Here is a 14,911-nt window from a genome sequence, read left to right on the forward strand (position 1 = left end):
GGACAACTTTTCATATACTTTCAACACCAATGGTCACATCCTTCCCTGTGACCTTGCTGGTTCGGTTCTCCGAAGGGCACAGCTGTGGCTTTCTCCCATCCTGCTCCTCAGACCTCCTCGTGTGGACGACGGGGGTGGATCCAGGGTCGGGTCGCATGAGGGGGGATGGGAGTCTTGGACCCCAAAACCAGCACTGCACCCAACTCTGTATGTGGCCTTGCACAAGACGAGACATTTGCCCACTGACACGTGCCGTTCCCTTAGGAAGGAGGGGTCTGGATCAGATAGTCCTGAAAAATCTATGAATCTCTGCTTATCAGAGACAGTTGTGGCTGGCAGTTTGCTATCTACTCAGAAGGAAATGGATCTGAGCTTCAGAAGAAAGAATTTAATTTAGATACTGTGGAAAGCTTCCTGATGTCTCAGGATATTAAACTCTGAAATGAATGATGACAGTCTGGGGCAGAATATCTTTCCAATACAAAGAGCTTCAAAAACAAGATGACTCACTTGTCCTCATACAGAAAGTTTCTGTCTGGCTCTGAGATGGGAGTTTGGAGCCACACGGGGTCTTTGCAGGTCGTGGCGCACGGGGCTCTACCGTCCCTACCGCTGCGTGCTGGGTCGACCGGTGATGCTTGGCCAATTACCTGTTCCACCATGGAGCTCCTGCATTCTCTAATTCCACGATTTGGCTCATTACACGTGTTAGAAGCAGACACGCTGTCAGGCCTAACTTAACGAATTACTAAAATTAGCATTATTGAGAAAACTGCAAGTGTACCACTGATTTTAATCAATAGTTCGAGGGAGCACGGTTAAAGAATGTCAAAACTCAGCGACACTGTCCCTAAGCTCGGCCTACAACACTCTGTGTCTGGCATTTTTAGGGTGCAAAGTGTTTTGGGTGAGAGCGCTTTCTAGTTAAGGGCAGCAGAAACCGCTTTGAACACCCATGCCCTTCTCGCGGCCTGACGGACAACGTGGTGGGTGACTCGCCAGGGCTCCTGCTCTGGTTAACAGAACCCGCTCCGCATCGTCTCACCTCTTCTTAATGACTCGAGGTCCCGCTCATCACACCCGCTGTTAATGGAGAGGACTGATCTCACCCTTTACAGAATTCTAGAATACTAGTGTGATTCGGGGGGACTGGGAGAGTCTCATCTTCCCTTCTCGACGCAGGGAGTCCTCCCTCTCGGCCTCCCCCCTCCACCCCTCCTTCTCTCTGCTATTTACCAAGCCCTCCCGGGCCCCGATCGCCGTTCTTCCCTTGGGAATTAGTGGTGATGGTCTAATGGGGGGGGGGTGGTGAGAGAAAGTTCCAGAAAAGACGTTTCCTGGATGGAGAGAAGCTCCCAGGGAAAAGCCGCCTGTATTAAGGGTCGACTGTGGCCAACGTCAGGTCAAGGGCTTCAGAGGTATCACCCACCTGGGTCTGCCCACCCCTGGGGGGAGATTTCCAGTGCAACTCCATGGAGATTTTTTTTTTATTTTTGTGGGTTTACTGACCTTAGCAGGTACGAGAAAATACTCAGCTCGTCAAGCTGGGTTTCATGGGCAGTGTTGCTCAGGACCAGGTTTTGTTTCTGAAAGGAGCTTATCTGAGCTGCTTTACAGGAACAGGCCCTGTGACCCGCAGCGCGGGGAGGAGGCATGGAGGCGGTGCGTGGACAGCCAGGTGTGGGCAGTGCCCAGGCTCCGGCAGGCTTGGAGCGCACCGTCCGAGCTTTCGGGCTGAGCCCAGAGCCAGAGCTCTGTGTCCCTGAGCTTTTTTCCTTCCTGGGCATCGGTACCAGTGCTCGGTTGAGAAGTCATAGCCAGTCCTTTCTTCATGTCTCAGGCCCCCTGGACTTCCTTCACCCATCTCTGCAACCTGGGCAGCTGGCGTCGCCAAGACGGGGTCCCACGGGACACACTTGTCATTTGGGAAGACGGACAGGACCCAGGGAGCACAGGAACGGCAGGCAGCTTGCACGGAGGTGGGGCGGGGAGCACGTACTCTGGGCAGGGGGGCCTGGGTTTGAGTGCAGGCTTGCTGAGCCCTACCCGGGTGGTCTCTGGCCCCTCTGTGAAATGGGGGTGGGGGTCGCGTTTGCCCTGTCTGCTCCCGGGGCAGCCTCGGGTCCAAGCGGAGTGGAGAGGGTACACGCTGACCCAAGCACACGGCAGTGTCCACATGGCCCGAGGAAAGAGTCCCTTCTTCACCCATTGCTCTGGTCCCCTCCTGGCTCCTGGCCTGTGGGCCCCTCTTTTGCTTGGCCGCGGACCTGGAAACTGGAGATGGCTGAGTTTTTCGCTGGCCCTTTGGGTTTGGCCTGTGTCCGAGGCTAGAAAGACATTCCAGGGACAGGCGACAGGCCAGGGCTCCAAGGAGAGGCTCGCTGCGGGGTGAGCCCCGGGGCAAGGGCCCCCGCAGGCAGAGCCAGGAGCAGGATTGGGACCCGAGAGCAGACACGGCTACCTCCCACCTCTGTTCCCGGAAGCCCCTCTATCCTGTGCAAGGGTGGGGCCTTGGCAGGCAGGGTCATCTCCATCCCGACTCTGCTCCGGGCCTCGTTCTGACCGCTCAGGCATTCCCTTCCCGAGGAGGATGAGCCCGCTGGCGGCCAAGTGCAATAAGAGAGTCAATTATCGAGGCAACTGATGAGCAACGGAGCTGCTCGCCCTGCCCCTCCCCCGCCGGTGCCCGCCAGCTCCGCCGCAGCCCACAATTACACACTAGGTTTGCGAGCTTTTCTGCGGTAAACGGTTTGTTCTTTTGGGGGTGGATGGGGAATCTGTGTGTGTGTGCGTGTGTGCGTGTGCGTGTGTGTGTGTGTGTGTGTGTGTGTGTGTGCTTATACATAGGGGGTGGTCTGGGACAGTTGCAAAGCACAGGCCTCCAAACGCCCATGCTTGCTTTGGCCGGCCGCTCTGCTCTGGTCCTTCTCCTGGGCAAGCAGCAGACTGTTCTGGGAAACCATCTTCTCCATGATTTACTGAGCGACGTTTTGGGAACGAGATTAATCGCTAAATGTTCTATCCACTGAACTGGCCCTCCGCGCCAAGAAGTCTGGCAGAAGGAGATGGGGGTTTGATGACCAAGGGCTTTCTCAGAAGTGGTCCTTTCTGGAAGCAGAGTGCATGCACGGGGCGCTGGCTGATGGGCCAGACACCTGGGTTGAAGAAGTCAGCAGTTTAAGTTTCTGGAAAGAACGTGGGGAGTGGGCGCTGGGCTGACCTTGCTGCTTATCGCACGTTCTCAGGGCAGCTGTGCCAGGGCTGAGGGCTTGGGTGTGTGCGTGTGTCTGAGTGTGGACATTTGTCTCTCTCTACCCACCCTCCCAGTGGACTTGGGATTTGCACCAACGCGGGTTTGAGAATCTGACCCAGCTACTGGGGGACATTCTCCAGCCCCTCTGTCCCTGCCACACGCAGGGGCAGATTGCAAGATACAAGTGACTTCTCTGAGACACTGTGGGGAAAGACATAGGTGCCTTTGTGGCCCGAAGGGGTCTTGATGGGAGGATGGGAAAGTGGGAAGGGGAGAGTCGGGGGCCTTGATAAACAACCCCAAAGTTATTAATGCCATGGAAGCAAGGTCACGGGCACCCCCTCCTTTTCCTTCTCTTGGGAAAAACACAGAAGTTGGCTGTGGAAGGCGCAGCTTCCAAACCTTCAAGGGCTTCGTCAAGGAGAAAAAGGACCACAAAGAATCCAGGCCTTGGCTGAAATATTACAAGGATAAATTCCAGTTGGGGATGCCGCCGTGGTGGTCCCTGGAAAGCCCTACGTTCCAGGAAAGGACATTTGCCAGCATCGAAAAAAAAACGCGCCCTCCTGCTCCCCGACCGTGTGCGTGGGCACCCGACCGCAGGCTTTGACGCGTGGGGACAAGAATGGGGGCCACGGGTCGTCATTTCTCAAACACAATCCGCTGGCAGCAGGGGACCTCGGTGAGGAGGGGAGGGATTTCCATTTCGGTTTCCGGTTTTCTGTCCCCGAGGCCCTTTTGCACAAAGCAGGGGCCGGGGTAGGTCACCTCCACGGCAGGAGTTGCTGTCAGGGACTGCTCAGGGCCCTTGGGGGCTGACCCCCCGGATACCCTCTTCCCTGCTTCTGGTTGGCTTGGAATAGAGGCAGTCGTGGGACACACATCATCAGAGCCTGCCTCGCTGAGCTGTGGCTGTGCCTGTGGGGCTTAGGGACATCAGGAATGGCTCCGGGTCCCCCAAGACCCTTCCATGCCCCTGGCTGGAAAGCCCGGTCCCAGCTCAGCCCCAGCCTGCGTCCTGCAGGATGACCAGGGGCCCCTTCAAGGCCCAGATGGGCCACGTCCCTCCTTGGCTGGAAATCTCTCAATGGCTCACCAGCTCCTGCTCGGTATGAAGCGGAGGCTCCTGGGGACGATGTGACCCCAGGACCCTTATCCCCGAAGGTGATGAGGGAAGGCCTCCTGCAACGCTGGTGGGTTCGTCTCCTGGGGCGGCCACCACAAACCCCAGGCTGAGGAGCTCAAAGCAACAGGTACTCATTCTCTCATAGTCCGGGGACCGAAGACAAGTCAAGCTGTCACCAGGGCTGTGCTCCTTCTGAAGGCTGCCGCGGAGGAACTCCCCGCCTCCTCCAGCATCTGGGGGTTCCAGGCGGCCTGCGTGCAGCTGCGTCCCTACGACGTCGGCCTCCCTCTGCACGTCCCCCTCTCCCCTCTTCTCTGCCTCTCTCTAATGAGGACACTTGCCACTGGGTTTAGGGTTCACTTGGAGAATCTAGGATGAGCTCATGTCAAGATAATTAGCTTAATTACATTGGCAACGTCCCTTTTCCCAAACCACGTCGCTTTCCCGGATTCTGGAGATTCGAACGTGGGCTTATCTTTGGGGCGCGTTCGGCTCGCTCCGGCGGCCGTAGCTGGAGTGGGTGGTTTCCCCCGGGACCTCCCTGCAGCAGACCCAGAGACAAGGCTTTGAGCTGAGCAGCGGGGGTGGGGGGCCCCAGGAGATTGCCCTGAGGAGAGGGAGGAAGCCAGACAGACACGTAATGGGGAGGAACACGTGCCAGTCATGGCAATGAGGGACCAAAGCTCATTTTCTGGAGGCTGATCTGCAGGAGGTGGTTGAAGCAGGCCCCCAGCGCTGCCCCCCAGAGGGACAAGGACGCCAAGGGCTTCAGCTTTCAACTCCCACCACCATCGGCTGAGAACCGTGTCTGGGCGCGACACCCCCTGAGGACTTGGAGCCGGAAGAAAGCCCGGGGCAGAGCCTACGGACCCTAGAAGAGTAGTTTTGCCTGATCCCGGAACCGAGTAGGGGAAGCCGGAGGCTCCCGGGTCAGGGCCGCCTGGGCTCAGCTCAGCTCGGCTCTCCCACTCTCCCCGCAGTCGCGCAGAGCAGGTCTCTCGCGGACCTTGAGAATGTGGGCTTCAGAGCTAAGGAGACAGGCCTGGGCCAGTACCTTGGCCGTCACTGGGACAACCGCTGGGCTGCAGGAAGCAGTGGCCTCAACCCAAGGAGGGGGGTCCCTTGGAGCATTTTGTGGGGACAAAGCAGTCACTCGCCATTGCTTCTTCGTTGGGCCAAGCAGCACCCAGGCAACAGAGGGCCGGGTCCTCCCCGACTCGCGAGCTCGGCCCTGGGCTGGGTAGTTTCTGGCGCCCACGTTTACTCTTCCTCCTGCTTCCAGCAAAGTTTCCTTAGTTTTCCTTTGGGATTTATTTCCCCGGGGGGGGGGGGTGGGGTCAGGGTGGGCCTGACGGCATCAGCTGCAACCAGGATGGGTACAAGACCCGGCAAACAGGGGCAGAAGGTACCTATGTCTCAACCCAGGTCACGGGGGCTCAATCTCTGCCCTCCCAGGGGAACCTTGCACGTGAGAAGCCCTCTCTCCCCAGCCCCTCACTGCAGGGACCCAAGCCAGGCGTTCTGGTGGCCCTGGTGGTCTCCCGAGAAGAGCAAAGCCGGGCACGAGGTCTTGGAGGGGACAGTGGCATTGTGAGGGGACCAGCACGGTTCTGGTGACATTCGAGGCTGACCTGGCACCTCCGGTGTTATCCTAGGACGGTGAAACTCTCCTGGGTCTGCTCGGTGTGCCAATGTCAGGGCTCTGCAGCTGGTGGCTCCCAGCTCCCAGCTCCCAGCTCCCAGGCTCCCAGTGGAAAAGAACATCCTCTCGCCCCACCAGTGAGTCTGGAATGAGCTCTGATGTGACCGTCTGGGTCACATGCTCATCCCTGAGCCAGTCACAGTGATCAGGATTTTGCTGGCTAATTTAGGGTTAAGATGTTGGCCTTCCTAAAGATCCCGGGTGTGAACTCTGGTCAAAACACCTGGGCTGAGCAGAGGGAATTAGATCCTCCAGGAACATCAGGAGATGGTTACTGGAAGAAGGAGAAATGGATGTCAGGTCACTTGAAGGAAGACGATGTGTCCCCTGGGGTCCTTTTCATGCAAATCCCAACAGCACCTTCAAGAGGTGGGTCCCACGAGGACCCAATTTGCAGGTGACAAGGAGAGGTACAGAGAGGTTAAGTAACTTGGGCAAAGGCACACAGCTCATAAGTTTTAAGACGATTCCAGCATAGCTACAAAGTTCTCTGTATCGCTCCCAGACAGACTTCTTGCTATCGTTGGTCCTCTCCTCTCATCCCTTTGTGGTCCCTCCACGCCAGACACACAGTAGGCCTAGAAATACTGCTCTGTTGTGTCTGCGGGGGTCTTCTTTTGGTATTTGTGAGACTGTTTATTTTTTAGAGCTTCCAAAGACTGCAGAGTGTGCCCAAAGGCAAAACACATCAGTTTTTACTGCAAATTATTTTTGTTAATAAATGATATATAAGTTTATGCATCCTAATTAACCAAAAATTATTTATTGCCACAATTAAAATGAAGTCGTGTAAATGACTGCAATTTTAAGCTCTTGACAAAGCGATAAAGTCCATTAATGCTTCTCTGCCTCGCTGGGCTTCTTGAAACCCTGCCAGCAGCTGGCTGTCCTGCTCCCCACCACGGAGCTTGCATGGGGCAAATTTGGAGAATCTATGGATCTGGGTCCGCTGGAGAATGAACTCCAGGCTGGAGGCTGTTCTAAACCCTCAGCGAGGCAATAATTGGCATCTTTGGACTTGAGTATATCAAGGAGGCAACTATAAATCGCTAGCCCCACCGATCCATCCAGAGCCAAGGTATGCGGAGGGAGTTAAGTGGCCCCTCCCTTTCAGCTGGCCGAGAAGAGCCAGGGTCTTTCAGCTGCTGACCCTCACCACCCCTGCTTTGTCCCATGACTTCCTTGTCATGGGGAGCCAACTTGTTATGTCCTCTCTTCCTCCCAGGCTATTATTTATCCATCCATGTATCCATCCACTCATCCATCCATCCATATATCTATCCAATCATCCATCCATCCATATATCTATCCAATCATCCATCCATCCATCCATCCATCCATTCATCCATCCATCCATATATCTATCCATCCATCCATCCATCCATCCATCCAACCATCCATCCATCCATCTATCCATCCATCCATCCATCCATCCATCCATCCATCCATCCATCCATCCATATATCTATCCAATCATCCATCCATCCATCCATCCATCCATCCATATATCTATCCAATCATCCATCCATCCATCCATCCATCCATCCATCCATCCAACCATCCATCCATCCATCCATCCATCCATCCATCCATCCATCCATATATCTATCCAATCATCCAACCATCCATCCATCCATCCATCCATACACCCATCCATCCATCCATCCATCCATATATCTATCCAATCATCCATCCATCCATCCATCCATCCATCCAACCATCCATCCATCCATCCATCTATCCATCCATCCATCCATCCATCCATCCATATATCTATCCAATCATCCAACCATCCATCCATCCATCCATCCATCCATCCATCCATCCATCCATCCATATATCTATCCAACCATCCATCTATCCCATGAATATGTACTGACAACAGGATACCAGTAGCTATTTTCCTGGGCACAGAGCCACATGGGCTTTTGGGTCAAACCAACTCTTATTTATGGAGCACCTACACTGTGCAAGGTGGTCCTCCTCTCCTGCGACACAAGCCCTGTCCCTTTCTGTAGGTCTTCTCCTCTCTTCCACGGGGTGCCTTTGCCCACTCCGCACACACTGCTGTCTCACTCCTTCAAACCCCGGGTTTCACCTCTTCCTACAGGTGAGACTCCACCGCACGGCACTCGACAGCCCTCTCGTTTGCTATGTGCTGCTCTTGCTTCCTCTTCTAGATCCTAAGGGTCTTCCAGGGAAGGGGTCTCTTGGACACATCTTCTCTTGTCCCACAACACCTGGCACAACTCTGGAGGCTGCCTGTGATTCTTAAAAAGCTCAGGAAGCTTGGACACCCCCAACAACAGGAAGCCGGAGATATTCACTCATTCATTCATTCACTCATTCAGTAGAAAAACTCACAGGACACTTACCATGTGTCAGGCACCTGGGTTTTGTGAAGAGGGCTAAGACAGAGTTCCTCCCTTGTGGAGCTCCGAGTCTGCTTTGGGAGGGAAGGAGGTCAGCAGGATCCCAAATCAATATGGCAGATGCTCGGATGGGGCAGAGAGACCATGGGAGGCAAAGGAGCCCTGGACCCCAGCTACAGGAGCTGGGGAAAGGACTGTCAGGTGTCCATGGACCCGCCAGTTTGCAGGGATGGGAAAGGAGAGAGAGGAGGAAGGGACACACACACGAGCCCTGTAGAGGCTGTCCTCACCACCCTTCGCCGTCTCCCCTGCTCACCCATGTGACTGTCAGCCCTGAATCAGAGCTACTGCCTTGTTTTGCAGATGAAGAAACTGAGGCCAAGAGGAGCAGAGCCTTGTCCAAATGGCCAGTGACCAGAGGGGAAGCCTACCTCTCCGACCAGCCCAGGCCGCCTCTGTCCACGTGTCCCCTCCAGCCTCTGCCACGTCTCGGATACAACGAGGCAATGGGGAGCGCACGGCCTCTTCTGCCGTGGGGGATGCTGACGAACTTCTGGGACGAGGCTGCCCCGTGTGGGCAGCATCGCAGGGTCCCGCATGCTTGTCTGCTGGGGTGTCTGCCGGGTGACTCTGCATTCTCAGGGGTCCCAGATAGATGTTCCCGTCAATGCACCGTGTCCTCCGTGTGTGTTTCCCACTTCGGTATACTTGGGAATTTAAGGGCAATCTGCAAACTGCAAAGGGAATTTGGCTTGCCAAGGAGCAGGGAAGCAAGGAGCCAGGACAGCGTCCTGTGGGGACACCCAGCTCTGCCCCGTCCCTGGTCCCATGAGAGTTCTGGAGGTGCGCGGAGACAGAATGGTCTCCTCTGCTTGTGTCAAGAGAGAAGACACAGGCAGGAGATTGCAGCGAAAGAAAGAAAGGGCAGGGATAAATTAAAGATACTTTGAAGAAATGTGAGGCTGTGATTCACAGAAATAAACATGTTCAGGTCCTTTCTTACTACCACGCTCTGGCAGAGGAGCAGGTCACCCATGAGTGGGGCTGAGACAGAACGCAGGACAGTTCCACGAGAATTTCAGGAAAACCATGATAATTGTATAGTGTTTCTCTGTTTCTTTCTCTCTGCTAAATACTACATGGGACATACTTATACTAAAAACACGGTCTGAAATTCTAATGGAACTGGATGTCCTGGTTTTCTTTTTCTTTTGTCTTTTTTACTTCTGCTAAATCTGGGAAACCTGAGCCCAAGCTCACAGACAAATCTGGGTTCAGGTCACGATTCTGCCTGTTATGAATGGGGTGGCCCAGGGTGTGTCACTCTGCCTTTCTGAGCCACATTTCCCATCTGCAAAACAGGGAGCAGCTAGCACGGAGGCCACGGAGGCTGTGGAATGAGTGGGGCAGAAGCATGGGAGGAACAAGCAGGGGCTCAAAGAGCAGGAGCTGATAAATTGTGTTTAACGAGCAGCCTGCAGATGGGCAGCAGCACAGGGATGTCACCGAAAAGCCACATTCTGCCCCTCATTCTGCTGTGCCATCCTCATGGTCACAATAGGGTTGCCATAGCTCCAAGCATTATGTTCTCACACAATGACATTCCAAACAGGACAGAAGGCGGTATGAGCCAAAGAATCTTCTCTTTAATGAATTTCTCTTTATTCTGGGGGCGGGTAGATCATCTCTTCCAGAAGACCCTTAGGAGATTTTCTTTTGCATTTCATTGTCTGAAAGTGGGTCGTGTGCCCACGCCTACACCAATCACGATGAAGGAGAATAGGCTTTCAGCGGCTGCGATGAGTCAGCTCTCTCTGTGGAGCCAGGCGCACTGTCACACCTAATCAGGGCTCTATTCACAAGGACAAAGGAAAACGAGCGCTGGGTGCGTGGTCAGTCCTTCTGCAATTTGTAAAAGTAATGCGGACCAAGAGAGCCGCTGTTCCCCGAGTTCTTACTGTGAGCTGGTCACCGGGTTAGGTTCACTCCTCCCCGCCCATTCCAACCCCTGCCCTGCCCGGGAGCAGCAGGTGGGCGCAGCTGAGCTCAGCCCGGGGTTCACAGGCTAAGCCGCATAGGTCCGCCCCCGCTGGAATGACGACCCCGCAGCCCACGGGGCCTCGTGCTCCCCCGCCACTTCCTGAGTTCCCTGCGTCCCAGCTCCGCTCTGCTGGGGGGAGCTCCGAGAAGCCCCCTGCCATGGCACAGGGGTGGGAGGGAGCACAGGGGTGGGAGAGAGCTGCGCCCTCTGCCCGGCGATCGCTCCTGCAAGGGGGGGTGCAAATATTCTAGGCCGAAGCAACGATGTCCAGAGCTCGGATTGTGCCCTCTCCCTGTCTTCCAGGGACACTTGATGTGACGAGTGACCGTGGGTCCTCTGAGTCCCCTTCAGGCTCCGTGCGTTTGGGACCTGTTGGCTGGGGAGGGTTTCAGGCATCAGACCTCAAGGACATCCAGGCCCTTTGGTCACAGGGAGTGACCCCCCCCCCCCCCCACACACAAAGGAGATCGGGCAGCTGAGGGACAGTCCAGCCGGGTCAGATGTGGAGAAAGTGGAAAGGAGGGACAGCGTAGTGGTCCTCGGACCTACTTCCGACCCGTGAAGAGGAAGCTCAAAAACCCGTGGGTGCCGAGACCCAGCCAGGCCCTGTGCCAGGAGGCGCTCAGGAGTGGGGACCCCGCCCTACTGTCTGTGGGCGCTAAACCCCTCTCTCTGCCTGGCTCTGTCTCCTCTCTGTCTCTGTCCCTCCCTCTCAGTCTCTGTCCTCTGTCTTTCTCTCTGCCTCTGTCTCTGTCCCAGTCTATTTGTCTCTGTCTCTGTCTCTCTGTCTCTGTCTTCATTTCTCTTTTTCTCTGTCTCTGTCTCTCTTTTTCTCTGTCTCTGTCTCTCTCTGTCTCTTTCTCTGTCTCTGTCTTTGTCTCTTTCAGTCTCTTTCTGTCTGTCTCTTTCTATCCACATCTATCTCTGTCTCTCTCTGTCTCTTTCTGTATTTTTCTGTTTCTGTCTGTTTCTTTCTCTGTCTCTCTGTCTCTCTTTGTCTCTGTCTTATTCAGTCTCTGTCTCTCTTTCTTCCTCTTTCGCTATCTCTTTTTCTGTGTGTCTCTGTCTATCTCTGTCTTTGTATTTGTCTCTGTCTTTCTCTTTGTTTCCATGTTTTTCTGTTTTTGTCGCTGTCTCTGTCTCTTTGTCTTTCTCTGTCTCTGTCTCTGTATTTCTCTGTCTCTCTTTCTCTCTTACAGTCTCTTTCTTTCTATCTCTGTCTCTCTTTGTCTCTTTCTGTCTCTTTTTCTCTGTATTTTTCTGGCCTTATCTCTATCTCTGTCTCTTTCTCTGTCTCTCTCTGTCTCTGTCTTTCTGCTCTTTCTCTGTCTCTGTCTATCTCTGTCTTTATCTTTGTCTCTGTCTCTCTGTATTTTTCTGGTTTTGTTTCTATCTCTTTCTCTTTCTTTGTCTCCATCTTTCTGTCTCTGTCTCTAGTTTTGTCTTTCTGTCTCTTTCTTTCTCTGTCTTTGCTCTTTCTGTCTTTCTCTATCTCTGTTTTTATCTCTGTCTCTTTCTGTCTCTGTCTCTGTCTCTATGTCTCTTTCTGTCTCTGTCTCTCTGTCTCTGAATGTCTCTGTCTTTCTCTCTGTCTTTGTCTTTCTATCTCTGTAACTTTCTATTTTTGTCTCTGTATTTCTGTCTCTGTCTCTTTCTGTCTCTGTCCTTCTCTGTCCTCCCAGATTTTTCTGTTTTTGTCTCTACCTATGTCTCTTTCTCTCTCTTTCTCTTTTTCTATCTCTGTCTCTATTTCTCTGTCTCGTCCAGTCTCTGTCTCTTGGTTTCTGTCTTCCTCTGCCTCTTTTTGTCTCTCTTTCTGTCTCTATCTCTGTCTATCTCTGTCTCTGTCTTTTTCTCTGCCTTTGTCTTTCTCTCCACATTTTTCTATTTTTGTCTCTATCTCTTTCTTTCTTTGTCTCTTCCTCTCTGTCTCTGTCTCTCTTTCTGTCTCTTTCTCTTTCAGTCTCTGTCTCTTTGTCTTTCTGCCTTTCTCTGTCTCTATTTCTTTCTGTCTTTCTATCTATCTCTGTCTTTGTCTCTTTCTGTATTTTTCTGTTTTTGTCTCTATCTCTGTCTCTTTCTTTGTCTTTCTCTGTCTCTGTCTCTATCTCTGTCTCTTTTTCTGTCTTTGTCTTTCCATATTTTTCTGTTTTTATCTCTATTTCTGTCTCTTCCTTTCTGTCTGTCTTTTTTCTTTCTCTATGTCTCTGTCTCTCTCTCTCTGTCTATCTCTGTCTGTCTCTTTCTGTCTTTCCCTCTGTGTATTTCTGTTTTCGTTTCTATCTCTCTCTTTCTTTTTCTGTCTCTTTCTCTGTCTCTGTCTCTTTCTGTATTATTCTGTTTCTGTCTCTATCTCTGTCCCTTTCTTTCTCTGTCTCTTTCTCTCTGTCTCTGTCTCTTTCTGTCTCTGCCTTTCTTTTTCAGTCTCTGTCTCTCTGTCTTTTTGCCTCTTTCTCTGTCTCTCTCTGTCTGTCTTTCTGTCTCTGTCTATCTCTGTCTCCCTGTCTCTGTCTCTTTCTCTTTCTCTCCGTATTTTTCTGTTTTTGTCTCAATCTCTGTCTCCTTGTCTTTCTCTGTCGCTGTCTCTCTTTCTCTATCTTTCTCTCTCTCTTTCATTCTCTGTCTTTTTTTCTGTCTTTCTGTCTCTGTCTCTATCTCTGTCTCTTTCTGTCTGTATTTTTCTGTTTTTGTCTCTATCCCTGTCTCTCTCTTTCTTTTGCTCTGTCTCTATTTCTCTGTGTCTCTGTCTCTTTCTCTCTGTCTCTCTCTGTCTTTTTTCATTCTCTTTCTTTCTCTATTTCTGTCTCTCTCTGTCTCTCTCTCTGTCTCTGGCTTTGTCTCTTTCTGTCTTTGTCTTTCTGTATTTTTCTGTTTTTGTCTCTACTTCTTTCTGTCTCCCTATCTCTATTTCTATCTCTGTCTTTGTCTCTGTCTACCTCTTTCTCTCTGTATTTTTCTGTTTGTCTCTTTCTGTTTCTTTCTTTGTCTCTTTCTCTTTGTCTCTGTCTCTTTGTCTCTGTCTCTATTTCTCTGTCTTCCTGTGCCTCTCTCTGTCTCTGTCTTTTTTTTTCTGTCTCTTTCAGTCTCTTTCTGTCTTTCTTTTTGTCTCTGTCTCTTTGTCTCTTTCTGTCTCTGTCTCAAAATGTCTTTGTCTCTGTCTTTCTATCTCTGTAACTTCCTGTTTTTGTCTCTGTATTTCTGTTTCTATCTCTGTTTTTCTGTCTTTCCAGATTTTTCTGTTTTTGTCTCCATCTGTCTCTTTCTTTCTCTGTCTTTTACTCTGTCTCTGTCTCTATTTCTCTGTCTCTCTGTCTCTGTCTCTCTCTGTCTTTTTTCATTCTCTTTCTTTCCCTGTCTCTGTCTCTCTCTCTGTCTCTGTCTTTCTGTATTTTTCTGTTTTTGTCTCTATCTATATCTCTTTCTGTCTCCCTGTCTCTATTGCTATCTCTGTCTTTTTCTCTGTCTACCTCTTTCTCTCTGTATTTTTCTGTTTGTCTCTTTCTGTTTCTTTCTTTGTCTCTTTCTCTTTGTCTCTGTCTCTTTGTCTCTTTCTGTCTCTGTCTCAAAATGTCTTTGTCTCTGTCTTTTTTTTTCTGTCTTTCTATCTCTGTAACTTTCTGTTTTTTCTCTGTATTTCTGTCTCTGTCTCTTTCTGTCTCTCTGTCTCTATCTCTGTTTTTCTCTGTCTTTCCGGATTTTTCTGTTTTTGTCACTTATCTGTCTCTTTCTCTGTCTTTTACTCTTTGTCTCTGTCTCTATTTCTCTGTCTCTCTCTTTCTCTCAGTCTCTGTTTTTCTCTGTCTCTTTCAGTCTCTGTCTCTTGATCTCCGTATTTCTCTCTGCCTCTTTCTCTGTCTCTGTCTTTCTGTCTGTCTCTATCTCTGTCTCTTTTTCTCTGTTTTTGTCTTTCTCTCCATATTTTTCTGGTTTTGTCTCTATCTCTGTCTCTTTCTCTGTCTCTCTTTCTCTTTCTCTGTCTCTTTCAGTATTTGTCTCCCTGTCTCTTTCTTTCTGCCTCTTTCTCTGTCTCTGTCTCTACCTGTCTCTGTCTCTTTTTCTCTTTGTCTTTCTCTCCATATTTTTCTGTTTTTGTCTCTAGCTCTGTGTCTTTCTCTGTCTCTCTCTCTCTGTCCCTATTTCTCTCTCTCTCTCCATCTCTGTTTCTCTCTCCATCTCTGTTTCTCTCTCCATCTCTGTCTTTCTCTCTGTCTCTGTCTGTCTCTGTCTATCTCTGTCTCTTTCTGTTTTCCCTCTGTATTTTTGTTTTTGTCTCTTTCTTTCTTTTACTCTGTCTCTTTCTTTCTCTGTCTCTGTCATTCTCTGTCTCTTTCAGTCTCTGTCTTTTTTTCTGTCTTTCTCTCTGTGTTAGTCTTTCTATCTGTCTCTATATATCTGTCTCTCTATCTCTATCTTTGTC

At 51.3% G+C, this 14,911-nt stretch overlaps 1 protein-coding gene across 2 annotated transcripts in view; it reads left to right on the plus strand.

Moving 5' to 3' along the window:
- EDN3 (endothelin 3) overlaps positions 1-8,891 on the plus strand; it is a 71,829-nt gene extending 62,938 nt beyond the window's left edge. Inside the window, exon 7 of one of the 2 annotated variants that reach the window (XR_006815267.1) lies at positions 8,817-8,872. Coding sequence is in view for 1 of the 2 variants with exons in the window: in XM_045980317.1 (XP_045836273.1) it covers positions 8,817-8,867 (51 nt within the window). In the remaining variant the exon portion in view is untranslated. Of the gene's footprint in view, positions 1-8,816 lie in introns of both variants that reach the window. The other variant, XM_045980317.1, reaches the window with a different exon arrangement.
- The last annotated feature ends 6,020 nt before the right edge of the window (positions 8,892-14,911 follow it).

This window comes from Meles meles, chromosome 16 (assembly GCF_922984935.1).
Source record: "Meles meles chromosome 16, mMelMel3.1 paternal haplotype, whole genome shotgun sequence".
NCBI classification, from domain to species: domain Eukaryota; kingdom Metazoa; phylum Chordata; class Mammalia; order Carnivora; family Mustelidae; genus Meles; species Meles meles.